This window comes from Myxocyprinus asiaticus, chromosome 32 (genome assembly GCF_019703515.2).
Source record: "Myxocyprinus asiaticus isolate MX2 ecotype Aquarium Trade chromosome 32, UBuf_Myxa_2, whole genome shotgun sequence".
Taxonomy (NCBI): domain Eukaryota; kingdom Metazoa; phylum Chordata; class Actinopteri; order Cypriniformes; family Catostomidae; genus Myxocyprinus; species Myxocyprinus asiaticus.
In genome coordinates, this window is record NC_059375.1 from 18,260,485 (window position 1) to 18,280,761 (window position 20,277).

At 37.8% G+C, this 20,277-nt stretch overlaps 1 protein-coding gene across 5 annotated transcripts in view; it reads right to left on the reverse strand.

The window, feature by feature from the left end:
* LOC127423283 (forkhead box protein K2-like) overlaps positions 1–20,277 on the reverse strand; it is a 101,332-nt gene that overhangs the window by 76,390 nt on the left and 4,665 nt on the right. For 4 of the 5 annotated variants that reach the window (XR_007894294.1, XM_051667459.1, XM_051667456.1 and 1 more), the window contains exons 6-8: positions 19,078–19,274; positions 18,373–18,660; positions 12,992–13,180 (exon numbers count right to left, since the gene is read on the reverse strand). Coding sequence is in view for 4 of the 5 variants with exons in the window: in XM_051667459.1 (XP_051523419.1) it covers positions 12,992–13,180; positions 18,373–18,660; positions 19,078–19,274 (674 nt within the window). In the remaining variant the exon portion in view is untranslated. Of the gene's footprint in view, positions 1–1,730; positions 4,097–12,991; positions 13,181–18,372; positions 18,661–19,077; positions 19,275–20,277 lie in introns of those variants that run through there. The other variant, XM_051667458.1, reaches the window with a different exon arrangement.

Sequence of the window (20,277 nt, forward strand, 5' to 3'; positions counted from 1 at the left end):
GGTTAGTAACACTAGACGTGTTGTCTTTATATACACGTCTATTCCACATAGAGAAGGTTTGGAATCTATTGAGATCTTCTAACAACCACTACAGACTCCTACTATACCTATACAATTTATTCTAAACCTAACAGAAATTACTGACTCGGAATTATTTTTTATTCGAAAAAGATTACTATCTTCAGGTTCGTGGCTCGGCAATGGGCACTCTTCTAGCCCCGAGCTATGCTAATTTATGGGTAAATTCGAGCTTGATTTTATTTATAACAATAACCCGTATGGGCAACATTAAATACCGGGCAAGATACTGTATAACGATGACTGTTTCTTAATATGGCAAGGAAATTAAGTGGTACTTAATGAATTTGTTCAGTTCCTAAATTCTAGGCTTAATTCTATTTCATTTTTAGTAGAGAAAGATTTATCATCTATTCATTTTCTCAATGTACTTGTATCCAAAAATGAATGATCATGTCTCCACCACTCTTTTTCAAAAAACCAAACGATAAAAAATACATTACTTTCTGCTGATAGTTGCCATCCTTTACCCCCCCCCCCCCAAAAAAGGGCTACCCCCTTAGCCAACTTTATAGATTAAGACAAATCTGCAATTCAGATGAGGAATTTGATGAACAATCTAAAACTATATTTGATCGTTTCTGTTCTAGAGGGTACTCATTAACATGGGTTCAATCTGCATTTCAGAAAGTAAAAATGCAGAGTAGAGAACAATTATTACATAATACAAAGAAAGTAACAAAAACAATATTTCTCAGTTAATTGTGTCCTCACAATGACGAAAGTCGAAAACTAAAAACCATTATCAATAAATACTGGTACATTTTAGCTTCTGATCCCTCTTTGAAAGAGATGTTTAAAGATCCACCTCTTATTTACTTTCAAAAGATCTCACAAACCTGTCTAATATGTTAGTGAGAGCAGATGTAGCATGCAATAATAAAACTGATAGAAAAGGATGATTTCCCTGCAGAAAGTATGCTACTTTCTCCACGGTTGAAAAATGTAGTGTATTTACTTGCATCAACACAAAAAAAGTGTATCATATTAAATCCTGTATAACATGCTGTACAAGTAATGTGATTTATCCCTAAGCCAACTTTATCGATTAAGACAAATCTGCAATTCAGATGAGGAATTTGATGAACAATCTAAAACTTTATTCGATCGTTTCTGTTCTAGAGGGTACTCATTAACATGGGTTCAATCAGCATTTCAGAAATGAAAAATGTCAAGTAGAGAACAATTACATAATACAAAGTTACAAAAAAATATTTCTCAGTTAATTATGCCCTCACTTACAATGACGAAAGTCGAAAATTAAAAACCATTATCAATAAATACTGGTACATTTTAGCTTCTGATCCCTCTTTGAAAGAGATGTTTAAAGACCTACTATTTACTTTCAAAAGATCTTGCAAACTTGGCTAAAATGTTAGTGAGAGCAGGTGAGGTATGATATAATAAAACTTATAGAAAAGGATGTTTTCCCTGTAGAAAGTGTGCTTCTTTCTCCACTGTTGATAAATGTAGTGAATTTACTTGTATTAACACATGTATTAAAAAAGTATATAATATTAAATCCTTAAACATGCTCTACAAGTAATGTGATTACATATTAAAGTGCCCATGTCCACGTTTTTATGTGGGCAAGACACCAAGCACTAAAAACAAGAATCAGCTAACATAAATCAGCAAGACATCACTTCACCTGTTGCGAGACATTTTATTGATCATGATCACAATGTACAATTAAAACGCATTGAAATTGAAAAGGTTATAAAGTCTCGACGTGGTGGAGACATATAAAGTTACTGCAGAAAGCAGCAGTTTGGATGTATCATTTACAAACTATGTCTCCTTTAGGTTTAAATGAAGACTTTGATCTAAACACCTTTTCTATAAAGACTTTTTAGTACCTTTACTTTTTAGTAAGTGACTGCTGATTTATGAACAGCATTGCATGCTCGATGTGTCAGATTACTTTTTTAAACAATTTAGTTGATTACTTTGTTTATTACTTTGATTGTCTCTGGGTAATGGATTGTCAATGGGTAAATGTTTTTGTGTGATTATCTTAATTACGTACACCTGTTTCGATCAACTTGTTATCCATATATATGTGAACTGAGAAATGTGTCAACACATTGAAGGTGACCGTGGGCTGAAATGTTTTTTTTTTTTTATTCCCCTACTGCTATAAATAACCAATATTTTTTTAAGACATTTCCAGAGTGCAGATCTTCCTTTAGTTTCTTTTGCATGAGATTAATATTTTAAATGTACAATTATGAATATATGAATATGAAGTTAATGAAAATATGAATGAATACTCAACATATGGGGGGACTAATTCTTTCAATAAGTCAACCACACTGTTAGACTTTGGAAAATGTTTAACGCTACTTGAATAGGTGAAATTATATTGTGAAAGGCTTTGTTTGGAAAATGTCATTAAAGCATTATATTGTTACATATTGTTTTGTTTTCCTTCCTAAGATGGAAATAAACACATTTTGACAGGAATAGCAGTATATATGGTGTCAAATTTCAGCATTTTCAAAATCTGTGATTAATTGCGATTAACTGCAAAAAAAATATGCCATCAATCGAGATGTAATCGACTGACAGCCCTAGTTCAAATACTTTTGTGCCACTGTATATACAAAAAACACAAAGAGAATGACAATAATACAAATATGAATAATAATAAAATAAAAAAAATCACAATAAAACTGTAAGGTTATTTATAAGCCAGGGAAAAGAGATAAGTCTTTAACTTTGATTTGGGAGATCTGATAAACAAAAGGTAGGCTGTTCCATAGCTTTAGGGCAGCTACCGCAGAAGCATGGTCGCCCCTCAGGTTCAATGTAGACCTGGGAACAGTCAGCAGTCTCTGAAATGGATAACCTTAGAGATCTTACAGGAGTGTGTACACACAATAGATCAGAGATATGTGTTGGTATTCGGAAGGATGTTAAAAGAACGTTTATTTGTGCGATTATGTTCGGTGGTGCTAGTGGCGCATAAATTACTCGCTTCAGCTTTAAAGGAATAGTTCACCCATAAACGATAGTAATCATTATTTAAATCACCTTTATTTTGTCTCAAACTCACATGAATTTCTTCCACAGAACACATTAGAGCTGGCTGATATATAAAAAAAAAAAAAATAAATAAAAAATAAAAATTGGGAATTGACAACTCAGCCACGAAGTGGTAGGCCACGTAAAATGACAGAGCGGGGTCAGCGGATGCTGAGGCGCATAGTGCACAGAGGTCGCCAACTTTCTGCAGAGTCAATCGCTACAGACCTCCAAAGTTCATGTGGCCTTCAGATTAGCTCAAGAACAGTGAGTAGAGAGCTTCATGGAATGGGTTTCCATGACCGAGTAGCTGCATCCAAGCCATACATCACCAAGTGCAATGCAAAGCATCGGATGCAGTGGTGTAAAGCATGCCGCCACTGGACTCTAGAGCAGTGGAGACGTGTTCTCTGGAGTGACGAATCACGCTTCTCCATCTGGCAATCTGATGGATGAGTCTGGGTTTGGCGGTTGCCAGGAGAACGGTACTTGTCTGACTGCACTGTGCCAACTGTGATGTTTGGTGCAGGGGGGGATTATGGTGTGGGGTTGTTTTTCAGGAGCTGGGCTTGGCCCCTTAGTTCCAGTGAAAGGAACTCTGAATGCTTCAGCATACCGAGAGATTTTGGACAATTCCATGCTCCCAACTTTGTGGGAACAGTTTGGGGATGGCCCTTCCTGTTCCAACATGACTGCGCACCAGTGCACAAAGCAAGGTCCATAAAGACATGGATGAGCGAGTTTGGTGTGGAAGAACTTGACTGGCCAGCACAGAGTCCTGACCTCAACCCGATAGAGCACCTTTGGGATGAATTAGAGCGAAGACTGCGAGCCAGGCCTTCTCGTCCAACATCAGTGTCTGACCTCACAAATGCGCTTCTGGAAGAATGGTCAAAAATTCCCATAAACACTCCTAAACCTTGTGGAAAGCCTTCCCAGAAGAGTTGAAGCTGTTATAGCTGCAAAGGGTGGGCCAACGTCATATGAAACCCTATGGATTAAGAATGGGATGTCACTTAAGTTCATATGCGTCTAAAGGCAGATGAGCGAATACTTTTGGCAATATAGTGTATATATACACGCATGCACGCACAGTTGTGCTCAAAAGTTTACATACCCTTGGAGAATTGGTAATATATGTACCATTTTTAAAGAAAACATGAGTGAGCAGGCAAAACACATTTCTTTTATTTCTTATGGGATTCATATTCAACTGTAGGTTATAACAGAATGGCACAATCATAAAACAAAACATGGCAACAAAGAAAAAAATGAAATGACCCCTGTTCAAAAGTCTGCATACCCATAGTTCTTAATACTGTGTATTGCCCCCTTTAGCATCAATGATAGCGTGCAGTCTTTTGTAATAGTTGTCTATGAGGCCCCAAATTCTTGCAGGTGGTATAGCTGCCCATTCGTCTTGGCAAAATGCCTCCAGGTCATGCAAAGTCTTTGGTCGTCTTACATGAACCGCACGTTTAAGATCTCCCCAGAGTGGCTTGATGATATTAAGGTCAGGAGACTGTGATGGCCACTCCAGAACCTTCACCTTTTTCTGTTGTAACCACTGGAGGGTCAACTTGGCCTTGTGCTTAGGGTCACTGTCATGCTGGAAAATCCAAGAGCATCCCATGCGCAGCTTTCGTGCAGAAGAATGCAAATTGTCTGCCAGTATTTTCTGATAACATGCTGCATTCATCTTGCCATCAATTTTCACAAGATTCCCCGTGCCTTTAGAGCTCACACACCCCCAAAACATCAGTAAGCCACCACCATGCTTCACAGCGGGGATGGTACTCTTTTCACTATAGGCCTTGTTGACCCCTCTCCAAACATAGCGCTTATGGTTGTGACAATAAAGCTCTATTTTGGTCTCGTCACTCCAAATTACAGTGTGCCAGAAGCTGTGAGGCGTGTCAAGGTGTTGTCGGGCATATTGTAACCAAGCTTTTTTGTGGCATTGGCGCAGTAAAGGCTTCTTTCTGGCAACTCGACCATGCAGCTCATTTTTGTTCAAGTATCGTCATATTGTGCTCCTTGAAACAACCACACCGTCTTTTTCCAGAGCAGCCTGTATTTCTCCTGAGGTTACCTGTGGGTTTTTCTTTGTATCCCGAACAATTCTTCTGGCAGCTGTGGCTGTAATCTTTCTTGGTCTACCTGACCTTGGCTTGGTATCAAGAGATCCCCGAATTTTCCACTTCTTAATAAGTGATTGAACAGTACTGACTGGCATTTTCAAGGCTTTGGATATCTTTTTATATCCTTTTCCATCTTTATAAAATTCCATTACCTTGTTACACAGGTCTTTTTGACAGTTCTTTTCTGCTCCCCATGGCTCAGTATCTAGCCTGCTCAGTGCATCCACATGAGAGCTATCAAACTCAATGACTATTTATACACAGACACTAATTGCAATTTAAAAAGCCACAGGTGTGGGAAATTAACCTTTAATTGCCATTGAAACCTGTGTGTGTGTCACCTTGTGTGTCTGTAACAATGCCAAACATTCAAGGGTATGTAAACCTTTGATCAGGGCCATTTGGGTGATTTCTGTTATCATTATGATTTAAAAAGAAGCCAAACAACTATGTGATGATAAATGGCTTCATATGATCACTATCCTTAAATAAAAGACAGTTTTTTTGCATGATCAGTCATATTTTCAAAATCAATGCCAAAATTTCACAATTTCAGCCAGGGTATGCAAACTTTTGAGCACAACTGTGTGTGTGTGTGTATATATTATATATATATATATATATATATATATATATATATATATATATATATATATATATATAAATATAAATAATATATGAGAGAGAGAAAGAGTGAGAGAGAGATTAAATGTACTCAGCTAAAAAGTAACTTCAACATAGGGCTGGGCAATTAATCAAATTTTATTTTAATTATAATTTTGGCTTCCAATGATTATGAAAACAAGATAAACGATTATTGAAACGATCATTGTGCTGCATTCCGTTTCACAATGAAACATACAGGCATTACATCTTTAAAGCATCATTAAAGTTCAAATAATAAGGAAGCGGGTTAAGAAAATAAACTCTGAAACTGGCATTTCTCTGTGCGGTCAGCACTGCATCTATGAGTTGCGTGACCTACAGGCAGAAACTTAAATCAGCTAAACCTGTAGTAAAGACTGTAAAAAGATGGACCACTGAAACAGAGCTGGAACTACAAGCCTGCTTTGACTGCACTAATTGGAGTGTTTTTGAAGCTGCAGACACTAATCCGGATGAGCTCACAGATACTGTAACATCATATATCAGTTTCTGTGAGGATACTGTATGTGCATACCTACTAGGACTTATTCAACGTTCAACAATGACAAACCATGGTTTACAGCAAAACTCAGGCAGCTTCGTCAGGCCAAAGAGGATGCTTACAGAAGTGGGGATAAAATCGTGTACAATCAGGCCAGAAACACACTGACAAAAGAGATTAGAGTGGCTAAAAGAAGATACTCTGAGAAGCTGAAAAACAAGTTTTCAGCTAACGACCCTGCATCAGTGTGGAGAGGCCTGAAAGAAATTACTAACTACAAGACACCATCACCTAACACTGTAGGGAATCAACAACTTACTGACAACCTGAATGTGTTTTTAATGTAGATTTGAAAAGCCCAGTCTCACACCCCACACCCACTCTGACCTTCTTCAGACCACTTCAAACAAACATCAGCACCTCCTGCTACTACCCTTCTCCCCCCTCCTGCTACTCAAACTGCACTTAAGATCTGTGAAGAGGACGTGTGCCGGGTCTTCCGGAAACAAAAGACAAGGAAAGCACAGGGACCAGCTGGCCACCATCTTCACACAGATCTTCAACAGATCACCGGAGCAGTGTGAAGTTCCCTGCTGCTTTAAACGCTCCATCATCATCCCTGTCCCAAAGAAACCCAAAATCACAGGACTTAATGACTATAGACCCGTCGCTCTGACGTCTGTGGTCATGAAGTCATTTAAGAGACTGGTGGTGGCCCACCAGAAGGACATCACTGGACCATTTCTGTATCCCCTTCAATTTGCTTAGAGCAAACAGGTCTGTGGATGCTGCAGTCAACATGGGATTGCATCATATCCTGCAACATCTGGACAGACTAGGGACATATGCAAGAATCCTTTTTGTGGACTTCAGTTGGCTTTCAACACCATCATTCCAGCTATTCTCCGGACTAAGTTAAACCAACTCTCTGTTCCCACCTCTATCTGTCAATGGATCACCAGCTTTCTGACAGATAGGCAGCAGTTAGTGAGTCTGGAGAAATTCACTTCTAGCACCTTTACAATCAGCACTGATGCCCCCCAGGGATGTGTGCTCTCCCCACTACTCTTCTCCCTGTACACAAACAACTGCACTGCCAAGGACCCCTCTGTCAAGCTCCTGAAATTTGCAGAAGACACTACTGTCATCGACCTCATCCAAGATGACGATGAGTCTGCGTACAGAAGGGAGGTTGAACAGTTGGCTGTCTGGTGCATTCAAAAAGAGTGGAGATGATAGTGGACTTTAGGAGAAACACCCCAACACTGATCCCGCTCACCATTCTGAACAGCACTGTGGCAAAAGTGGAGTCATTCAGGTTCCTAGACTCTACCATCTCACAGGACCTGAAATGGGAGACCCACATTGACTCCATTGTGAAAAAGGCCCAGCAGAGGTTGTACTTCCTTCACCAGTTGAGGAAGTTCAACCTGCCACAGGTGCTGCTGGTACAGTTCTATTCAGCAGTCACTGAGTCTATCCTCTGCACTTCAATAACTGTCTGGTTTGGTTCAGCTATGAAATCGGATATCAGAAGACTACAAAGGACAGTTCGGAACGCTGAGCAGATTACTGGTTGTCCCCTGCCCTCCCTTCAATAATTGTACACTTCCAGAGTGAGGAAAAGGGCTGGAAAAATCACTCTGGACCCCACTCACCCAGCCTACTACCTTTCTGAACTGTTGCCTTCTGGCCGGCACTACAGAGCACTGAGCACCAAAACCATCAGGCGCAAGAACAGTTTTTTCCCCTCAGGCTATCCATCTCATGAACAGTTAAAACTGCCCCATTGAGCAATAATTATGTGCAATACATAGATTAGTGTATTTATATTTATCCAACATAACCTACCTCTTCTACCATTGCATTCCCTTGCACTATCTGTATATAACAGATTTGTATTTGCACGTTATATATATATTTATTAGGGATGTGCACGAGTAGTCGAATACTCAAGTGTTCGTTCTGTAATAATTATTTGAACAGTAAAAATACTATTCGAATTTCACAAAGTTTTGCTTTGCTGGCCATATATGCAGTGAGATGTATGTTAAATCCTGAACACACAAACTAAAACTCAGTTATAACAGCATGCACTGGGTGGCGCTGTTGAGTGTGGACACAAGTTGATCACATTTGATGAGCAAACCATTCTGTCAGTGAGTTTAGATGGTCACCAAAAAAGCAGGTTATTGTGAGAATGTGGCTTACTCCGAGAAAGCTGGGTTCCTGTTTAAATGTACTGTATAAGCGGTGTTCTCTTTACTCCCGTATATGTGCAAGTCGTCAGAAAGCAGCATCCCCGTTGCAACGTAATCACCGCAACGCTGCTGTAAACAACAAACGTGGCATCCGAGAATGACTTTGCTAGCTGAGGTAAGGGACATTCCATCATTTAAACTGGTGTGTATAAATGAGTGTAGTTTACTAAGCATGTGGATATGCTTGTTTTTCTCAACAAAAACATGATACAATATAAACATAACTATTATATGTTGAGTGTTTATATTCGTCCTGTACGTTAACTGCGTCAGTCTACTTCATTAGCGGTTTCTTTTTCTTCGCTTTGCTTGAGCTTAATTGCTTTCATTCTATACTTTTTTTGTTTTCACACATGGCTTGTTTAAATATTTTCAACAAAAAACAAAAAACACACGATATAATAAGCTTGTTTTGGCTATAATTAGAAGCTTTTTTTTATTTTTTTATGGTGACGCAACCTTTATGACTAAAAAAAAATTATTTTACAACATCGCTCTCATTAATTACCTTCATTTAAATAATAGAATATTCGTTTTTTATAAGCTTAAATATTAGAATACCAAATTACTGATGAATGCCCATACCTAATATATATATATGTGTGTGTATATATATATGTGTGTGTGCATATATATATATATATATATATGTGTGTGTGCATATATATATATATATATATATATATATATATATGTGTGTGTGCATATATATATATATATATATATATATGTGTGTGTGTGTGTGCATATATATATATATATATATATATATATATGTGTGTGTGTGTGTGCATATATATATATGTCATGTGAAGTTCTATATATACACTTATATTTTCTTTAAGTCTCTGTCTATCTGTCTTGTTGTTGTAATGTTTGTGCACCGGAAGCTTCTGTCACCAAGACGAATTCCTTGTGTAAGCATGCTTGGCAACAAAGCTCATTCTGATTCTGAAGTGACCGGGGAAGAGATTGAATCTACTCCCGGCTGATGCACACTCTGGCGCGGGGACGCTCATCACTCGCATTTGCTGCAGCTAGATTATAATGTGCTGGCTCGCGACGTAATGAATCATAATGTGTCACGTTCACTGTGTGTATCTTATCATGAAGAAAATCGGTGATATGCAGCTCTATTAAGAAGAGAAAGTTTGTTTTTTATGAGTTAAAGATGGATCAAGTGAACAAAAAGGTGACAGAGTGTAGTCTTAGCCCATTATACACTGGAACAAAATATGTTTTTGATTAGTCTTTTTTGGCTTGTTTTCCAAAATAATATCTAATATTCCTTTAAAACAACGTACATTTATTGACTTTACTGCAGAATAAAAATTTCTTATTGGAGAATATTGAATAAAATATTTAATCAGGGTTCGACATTAACGCTTGTCCGCTTATCCAGGACAAGTGGACTTTAAGGGGCAAGTGAAAGAGAAATTACTTACCCGACTGGACAAGCAGACTTATTAAAACGTCAATAATGAAAAAATAACCAGCTATATTTGTGATAGCCTAGGCCTGTCTCACTTATTAGAAAGTTAATATTATTTTTCTGCTGTTGAAAGTAATCCAGAGTAATTTTATAATTTGCTAGCGACCTGGTAACAGCTGCGCCATGTTTGATTAACAGGCAGCGTATGTTTGTGTACTGAACATGCGTGTTCTGAAAATGCTCACGCTAATGCGCACCTGAACAGTCAAATATTTTTCAAAATTCCACCAAAATGCCCATCTTGGTGAGGTATTCATGTAAACACAGAGAGTGATGTCTAAAGTGAACGTAAACAGCAGAGGAAAAAACCGGGTTTGTTATCAAAATATCGGACATGCAAGTATAAATCTAAGCTAATACACCTGCTGCCATTTAGTGTAGGGTGTCATTATAATAATCAAACAACCATAACAAGCAAGAGAAAAGGCAAAAAAAAAAATAATAATAATAAAAAAAAATAATAATTCGCCTGCTTGCATCTGAAAAGTCTGAGACATGTAAACGACCAGTCACAGTTCATTTTGATGTTACGTGCCATCGTGTTACTAAAATAACAGACCGGTGTGCAACAGTCTCATTTATACGGTCCGCATATCAAAGCCGCGGCAGACGTGTTCAAGCTCATAATATTTAAGTGCTTGTCTGTTTCATTATCCCTCTCTCTTTAACTTTAACTGTCTTGTCTAATGAGAAAAAGGCAAATATCAATAAAACTAATATCTTATACCATCTGCAAATATGCACATATCTCGTTTAAACAGATGTAATAAATCAACCTCACACAACTTGAGCAGATCCAGCATCCTGTGGAATGCTCATTTATTTGCCTCTAAAGCACGTATTCTATCAGCCTCTCCACAACAGTTCCCTGTAACTTTTCTAATGATAAAAGGCAAATATCAATAAAACTTCTATTATATACCATCTGCAAATATGCAGATTTCTGGTTTAAAAAGATGTCATTCACAAACCTCACGAAAATCCGTTTTCTTCCCATTGAGTGCTCATGTAATATCTTCCTCTGAAGCTCATATTCTATCAGCCAGAATCAAAAACTTAAGGATCAGGATCAAAAGTTCCTCTAAATAACAAATCATGATGGTCCGTCTGTAACAATCCAAGTTGGCAATCCAGGCCATTTAAACTGTCAGGAGATTGAGGATCGAGGCGGATCCGCACAAGCGCATGAGCGCAACTTCAAGGCTACATCTGAAACCAGGAAAATGCCTCCGGAGGCTGTATATGGAGGTAGGATGAAAATAAGGTGCTTTTCAAACTGTTCAGAGATCAGTTTCCTTAAGAGTTCCATTCATTCAAAACAGATGTCAGTTAAGCCATTAACTGATTAGGCAGCAAGTAGCAAGACAGCTGCCTACGTTTTTGGATGCAGCCCAAGGTAAAAGTGCGTCACGTGTGCTATAAGTAAATGTCTTATTCACGATTACTGGATGTACAATTGGTTTGATTCGATATTTTTTGAGTAAATGTGATTGCAATTGTGGACATGCCATCCATGGTTGCTAGACTACTGTGTGTACTGATATTTCCTTCTTTCGTATATATTAACAATTTCTTCATGTGCAAATAAATTACTAAAATTTGATGAATAAACAGAAATCAGAAGAAACTGCTATCTACCATTTAAAATACAATATTATTTTTTAGTTTTGTATGATATTGAGTAAATATAGTGCTAAATAAGAGTTTATTATTATTGATTTTTCTTTAGCAATTTAATGCTTGTTATTTACTATACTGTGTGATATACTGGCATTGTATCTATTGTATCCTGCTCTCTGGATATTGGCATCGGCCATTAAAAAACCCGTATCAGTCAACCACTACTACCGACTTCTGAAATTTTGGTATTGTGAAAATCTATTGACTTTAATGTACATGGTAGATCTTGCTGCAATAACATGATGAAAAAGTAGATCTCATTCATAGAAGTGAGAGCACCTCTGCTGTAAATGATGGCGATGGAGGCTTTCCTTTATTTGATTACCATTTGTAACAAAATAATTATCATATGACAATAGCCTCCTCCCCTACCCAGTGCAGTTTACATTTCAAGTTCAAGGAAATCCACTGTTAAAGAGAAATGTTTGTTTTTTTAAAAGTTCAATAAATGCATGATGTTTTCAAAGTCAATGAGTAATTGTGTTAAATAATCATGATCTCAATATTGACCAAAATAATCGTGATTATGATTTCTGCCATAATCGAGCAGCCCTACTTCAACATGATTCAAATAACATGTTCTTTATTAGAATGCAAGGCAACTTGGTTAGAGAAATCAAGTTCTATTCATTATTTAATTAATTATTCATTATTGTGCCTGAAAAATGCACAAAAAACAAAACAAACAAAAGTGCACCACACAGGAATTTGGCAACAGTGTAAATGTAAAATTAATTCAAATCCAAACCCAGATGTTCAGAAATAATAGTATAAAATATGAAAACTGCAAAATACTTCTTAGCCAATATAGGTAATAACTTTTTATCTAAACTAAGTCCATCTAGAAAGTTATTTAGAAATCAATATCTAGAAATTATCAAGTCCATCTAGAAAATTATCTAGAAATCAGTATCTAGAAATTATCAAGTATATCTAGAAAGGTATCACTGTATATCAAACAATTTGTATGTATAATCACAAACCCCTTAAGATCAGAAAACTGACACATTTTGACATGTTTTTTTCCAGTTTATATCAGGAAATTAACTTGCATTACGGACACGGAAAAATGAAAAACCTATAGACTACAAAATAAAAAAAGAAATTAAAACCCATTTCAATCTACAGTGTCTTGGCAGCTTCAACACTCATGTTGGTTCCTCACCTGTGTTTCCTGATCCTTGGATAGCAGCAACTACATGGGTTCCATTCTGTGTGATGGCCTTGACAGGAAGCTGATGCTGGCCTAATGGTGCTTGTTGCACTATGGTAACTGTCTGTATGGAGGTGGATTGGGACGTTTGAATGATGTGACTTGTTCCACCTATAGAAGCAGGCACCGGCTCCACTTTCACTGAGAAAAAAAATAAATATATTTACAGTCAGTCAGAAGTTTACATACATTTAGGTTGAAGTCATTAAACCTCATCTTTTAACCACTCCGCAGATTTCATATTAGCAAACAATAGTTTTGGCAAGTAATTTAGGACATCTACTTTGTGCATGACACAAGTAATTTTTCCCAACAATTGTTAACAGACAGACTGTTTCACTTTTAATTTAGTTAATGTGTTTTAATTCACATCACCAGAATGTATTGTTGGTCTGGGGGGTTGAATAATTTTGATTGCAACTGTATGTTGTGGGAACACTGCTCTTATATCCAGGAATTGCTGGTAATACTAATTCTGATGAGATTTTGATTTTTGGTTTCTTGTTAAATCCAGATGGATTTTGGGCTTTTTGAGATCCAATGGGAGGATTTAGCAAAAATGTGTCTGCTCCAGAATGTTTAAATCCACTTTCAGATTCTCCAGATGGGTTTTTATACGTAGGCTAAATGGACGAATGTGACTTGATTTTCTTTCATATAGTATTGAATGTTGAGTTGAGAAAACTGCTGGATAGGCTGGATTTTCTTTGTTTTCAGTTTGGTTGCATACTGTAGGGCCAGCTTTAGGTGTTTGATTTCCAAGGAAGGTTCACTGGCTTCCACATATAAACTCTGAATTGGTGATGCTCTGTACGCTCCTAAGGCCAGTCGAATACCTTGGTGGTGAACAGTATCTAAGTCGTATATATGATCTCCTGGCTGATCCATAAATTATGCTTCCATAGTCCAGCTTTGAGCGAATCAAGGTTCTGTACAGATTTGATGCACATAAGAGTTGAACTGTCTGCTCCCCATTTGGTTTTTGGATAAAACCTTTAAAACGTTCATAGCTTTAAAACATTTCTTTTTAAATAATTTAATATGAGGGATAAAAGACAACTTACTATTAAAGTTGATACCAAGGAACCTGTTCTCTTTAACGACTTTGATGGGGACTCGGTCCATAAACAACTCTGGTTCATACTGTGCAATGAACGGAGCTGACAGAAATGCATACAGACAGTTTTTGTTTGTGAGAACTTAAAACCATTCTGAGTTGACCAGGAGTGCATTTTGTTTATCTTCAGTTGGATTTTTTGCTCGATAGTATGCATGTACTTCAGTAGCAAATGCAGATGTCGTCTACAGATGCTGTCTACTTTAATACTTAAGAGTTACTGTTAGAATACTACCTTGAGGTACACCGAGTTCTTAGACAAGGTGTTTGCTATCTTTACTCTAAAAAGTCTGTTTGATAAAAATGTTTCAATGAAGACTGGCAGGTGAACTCTAAAATTAATTAGATACAGATCCTTTAAATGCCATTTTTCCACATCATGTCATAGGCTTTCTCCAGATCAAAGACAGCTACAACATGCTCCTTTCTAATGAAAGCATCACGAATATAGCTTTCAAGACAAATAAGACGATCTGTAGTGCTTCTGCCTTTCCTGAAACCACACTGGGCATTACTTATGTGATGTTCAGATTCCAGTACCCAGACCAGGTGATCATTAACCATCCTCTCCATTGTTTTACATAAGCAGCTGGTTAAGGCTATAGGGCGATAATTTATGGGATCACTATGGTCTTTTCCTGGCTTTGGAAAAGTATTATTTCTGCTTCATGCCAAGCGGATGGAATTTTTCCAGATATCCAGATGGAGTTAAAAATTCTAAGGAGCATTTTCAGAAAGAGGTGGGGTAGATTCTTTAAAAATTGATAGTGGACTTTATCTGGTCCAACAGCTGTGTCGTGAGATTTTTTTTTTATATAGCTCTCTGTAACTCTTCCATGGAGAAGGGTTGGTTATAGGGCTCTGCATTGCTAGAGCCAAAGTTAATCTTCTCTTTTTCTTGTTGAGCATTAAATATTTGAAAAGCAGGAAGGCAGTTCTCAATAGATTAATTGTTTTCGAACGTTTTTGCTATAAGGTTTGCAATTTCTTGTTTTGACATCAGGAGTGTACCATGCTGTTTGATGTGTTGTATTTGAGGGCCATTGTTTTTTCCGTTCATTATCCGTATCAAGTTTCACATTTGGTTTGATGAAGTACTTGTTGTCAAGTTGGAAACTAATCTTCTCCAGCTTTCCTTTTTAACTTCATTTATAATTCTTCTTGCTCGTGTTCTACTCATCTTGAGTTTGATAAGAATTTCAGTTGACGGGTGTCTAAAGAAAAGCCTTTCAGCTTTTTTCCACTCTTTTATGATTTCCTTACATTTATTATCAAACCATGGAAGTCACCTAAGTTTCATATTTAAAGATGTTCTTGGGACTGTATCATTAGCTATAGCTATAAGCATTTTAGTAAAATTCTGCATAGCATCAGGGCTGTCTTCTGGAAACCGTGCAAGCCTCTCATAACAGAGGGTTTGAAACTGAAACCAATTAGCTTTTTTAATTTTTTAAATTTTTTTCTTCCTCTCTTCCATTGATGGTTAGAATGATTGGGAAGTGGTCACTACCACAGAGGTCACGCCAGACTCTCCATGATAGGTCCAAGTACAATCCAGACTGACAAAATGTTAAGTCGATCGCAGAGTATGTTCCATGTCCCGGGTGTAAGTAGGTATCTGATCCATTATTTAGAAGGCATAAAGTATGGTTATCTATAAAATCTTCAATCTTCTTACCTTTTGTATTGCAATGATTGATGCCCCACAGAAAGTTGTGACTATTAAAATCACCCATGAGAATAAAGGGGGGTGGGAGCTGAGCAACAAGGTGATCTAGGTCCGTGTGTGTCAAGTCTGAGTTTGGAGGAATGTAGATAAAAACGGTTGTGATGGTTTTCTGCAGAGTCTGTCGTACTGCTGTCACCTGTAGGTTGCATTTAATATTTATATGACTATGGATTAGAGCCCAACCAATATGGGATTTTTGAGACGATACCGATTTTAGAGAGGGAAAATTCACAGATTACTAATATGGTGGCCGATATAGTTAATTTTTGAGCTGGAATGAAAACAGACCTTTTCTATGTGGATTTTTCACCGATATGACTATGCAAAGGTACTCAGAAGGCTGCTTTCTTAAATATTTTTATCGAAGAATATTTGACATTATTATACATTGTCAACAAATTCTAGAAATGAACACTGAGAAAATAAAGAATAAATAAAAATACAATAAACACCTAAATAAAAATCAGTACTGTATGTTTAGCATAAGACAATTGCTGACCATTAAAATAAATAAATAAAATAAATAGCTTAATAAACATCAGTACTGTTTAGTATCAGTCAAATGCTGACCATTAAAATAAAGAATAGTTAATAAAGAAAAGTTTTCATATCGGCATATATTGGTAAACATATACGCCAATACCGATATATCGGTGAAAGGCTAATATCGGCCGACCGATATATCGGTCGGGCACTACTATGGATCACATTTCTTATTAAAATGGCTGTACCACCGGAAGCCCACTTGTCATTGGGACCAAAGGTATTAAAATTTTTTACATTTTTAAAGAGTAAAATCTGATGGTAATTGTGTTTCCTGAAGACATATGGCTATAGGACTGGTGACTGCAATTAAATGTTGTAGCTCCGTAAAATTAGCCCTGATACCACGACAGTTCCATTGGATGATAACATTCTCCATTACCTGTTAGGAAGAATAGGGACAGTTGGCCTGATTCTGCCTTCTACTATGATTTCCACATCTCTAGTTTGCATGGTCTTTGAAGTTTCATCCTGGGGTGCTTTTGATTGTGAAGAGCTTGCCTTTCTATTGTTTTTATTTGCTTTTTGGTTCTCTGTTATTGAGCTCTGATTGGAATGAATGTCATTTACAAGAGTTTCACTCTGAGTTCCTGTATTCTTCGTCTTTGGGGGAGTATTACTATAATTTAAAGTTTGGGGTTTATCTTTGTGCATCCAGGTAATATCTGTCTGGCAATCTATTGTTCTCACAGCTTTTTTTTGCAACAGAGGCGAAGATTTTATTCAGAGTAAACACAGGGACAGCAGCCACCATTTTCTTTGCTTCAAGATAACTGATTCTCTTAGTACATCTGATCTTCTGTATTTCTTTTCCTTTGATCTACATGGGACACTGTTTTGATGCAGCTGGGTGGTCACCTGAGCAGTTACAACATTTAGGTGGTTTTTCACAACCCTCTTTGTCGTGGCCCTCCTCCCCAGATCGAAGCTTTTTCACTTCTTTTACTGTACCTGCAATTCCCTTTTGTATATCAAAAGGGGAAAGCTTGCTGATAGGAAAGTCTGGAGCAGCAGCTTCAACGATGATACATTTTGGCCAGTCATCATTATTCGGTATAGATGCACCTTTGTTTTCTGAAGTATTATCAGTGTCCAAGTCCAAAAAACATTTTGTAGCCATGTTTTAGGTTTTCAGTTTCATCATCTCTGCTCCCCACCCACCTTGGAGCCCAAAAGAGAGGGATGCACAGCGCCGTGGATCTCCAGCAGATTATGCATCAGGGATGATATACTCAAGCAAACTGAGCAACAAGTTGCTCAATTTACTTGACTGACCTTTAGCCAACGCCTACTGGGAGTCTGAGAAATATTTGATGTTCAGTTATCCTACATAGAGCAGTCCCAGGGCAAGTCTTGACCAGTCGATTGATTGGATCGAGCCATTCCAACCTCCCGCCTAGGTAAAGTAGGAGCCAAAGTATCGTGTTGAAATAACGGAATCCACAGCAAACCGCATTTCTCAGGGACCAGGATCTCTTCCTCCACCGACACGGGTCGCAACTCACGGCAAACGAGTCGTCTCTTTTCCTATTTCTTAAAATAGTAAAGAGGGAAAAACCTTTATAGCTGTGACCCTAGCAAGGGGGGCTTGAGAGTTGTTCTCTCTTGCCCAAGGAGAAGACCTTAGCACTACAGAGGGAAGGAGCGTGCCACTGTTCATTTCACAGGCTACCATTTCACATTCTTAAAATAGTGATCCTAACTGACCTAAGACAGGGAATTTTTTCTACAATTTAATGTTAGGAATTTTGAAAAACTGAGTTTAAATGTATTTGGCTAAGGTGTATGTAAACTTCTGTCTTCAACTGTAAATTAATGTAATTAAAAACACAATTCTTTCTGCCATCTTCAAATAGAACACATTCAAATCACAAAATGCAACTTCTGACTTACTATAATCAATATCCATATAATTCCAAATTGTCAAGGTTTCTGCACCCTCACCTTTCACCTCTTGGTACTCTCCATTCTCATGTGGCTCTACTTTAATGGTCGTAGATGGAGTAACCACAGACTGGGTCCCTACGACATGTGTGTTGGTTGTAGACAGGCCGGTCATGGTGGCAACGGAAACAGCGGGGATCTGATGTACCACATGGACCGTCTGCATGACGGGCTGTTGAGATGTAGGAGTGGACATTGGTGTGGCTACGGCGTAGGTCACAGGTTTCATGTTCTGTGGTAGCTGCCGCTGAACTGTGATGAGAACTGGCTGCGTGTTGAGGGGTGAACCTGTGTGGAAATGTAGCTTTGCTTAATTTATTGACTGATAGTGTTGTTGTTTTTTTTTTTTTTAACATTCTGCTTTGTAATGCATTTTAGAATAAATCCGAGCTGCACAAAACAGATCATGGCAACAATTAGTGTCTTTTATGACTAACTACACTGCTCTCAACTTCAGCATGGGTACAGATTTAAGGGGTCATTCATATAGGATGCATTATTGTGTCTGTGCCTTTCCTAATTATTTTTCTATGTAAACACACATTGGATAAATGTTTAAAACAGTCGCGATGCACTTTGTTTTTTAAGCATCTCCCACATGGGTGCTGTGTTTTTAACATGCTGGTGTCAAACACATTTAAAATCAGTTCAGTGCGCTTTGTCAGCGTAAACAGCCCCTAACTCTCGCATAAAGAATTCTCTTACCTGGTGCATTTTGTGCAAAGCAAGCCTCTTGTATGACTGCTAATTTAGGTTGGACGGCTGGAGCAGGAGCAGAGCCAGGGGTGGGCTCTGGGTCCATAGGAATAGGCGAGCCTTCTCGTGATAAGCTATCTGGTGTCTGTACACCACTGGAGTGGGCCGACAGTGCCCCTGTGTGGTTGGGTGATGCAGGGGCACTCCTGAGAGGCAAAGGGAAGAAAATGATTAATTCTTAAAAATCACTCAAATGCACAACAAATTACACCTAATTCATGAAGGCAATTTTGTTTATGAGGAAATGCATGCAAACAAAACATAATTCTTGAGCAAACTACCCTTTAGAAGCATCTTGACCTCCACATTCTTATATTATTGTTGAAAATAAAAGCAAAATATTCCCTTGATTGCAATAAGTCTAATGATTTTACCCATATACTTTTGAAACCCTAACTTTGAGATGTCGACTTCTCACAACATGAGTGACAGTGACTGTTGACTATGAAAAAAAACTGTTCAATTCAATTTGAGTTCAATTTTATGCAAATGAGTTACTATCAACGGTAGTGCAGACCCTTATCTGCTGTCTGATTGAGGCCACATCCACACTAATAAGTTTTTGTTTGAAAACACATCTTTTTCTCTACATTTTGGCTGTCTAAACTGAGACCAAGTGAAAACTGAGATTTTGGAAAACGCTCTCCCTAATGGATAAATTTGAAAACAGCATATTCACATTGTAGTGTGGACAGTGAAACCTGAGATATCTGAAAACAATGAAGTATTTGTTGTCATGTGACACAGTCATGTGATCCATTCAACTTTGATAGCATTGTTAAAGATAAATGTTTCTTTGTACAGCATTCCTTCAAAGGCAACGGGAAGTGTCCTCGGAACTGCTGTCCGGCGATGGAACACAAGGAAGTTGTGTTTCAGATCTTACATGGAAAGGCGATTTTTCGCATGCTCAGTAAGGGAATTTAAGAATTTGAGAAACTTTGGGAAAATGCTTGAATACGGCAATGTAGATGGAGAGTGTTTCAAAAAACGAAAACGGAGTTTTTAAATAACACTCCTCTGTCTCTTCTGCGCTAGCACCTATACTACTCCAGCCACCTTTAAAACTTGGCAGTACAACACTGCAGATGTTGTTGAACTTTGTATGAAAAATTGCTTGCCATGTTCCTCATTTGTAAGTTGCTTTGG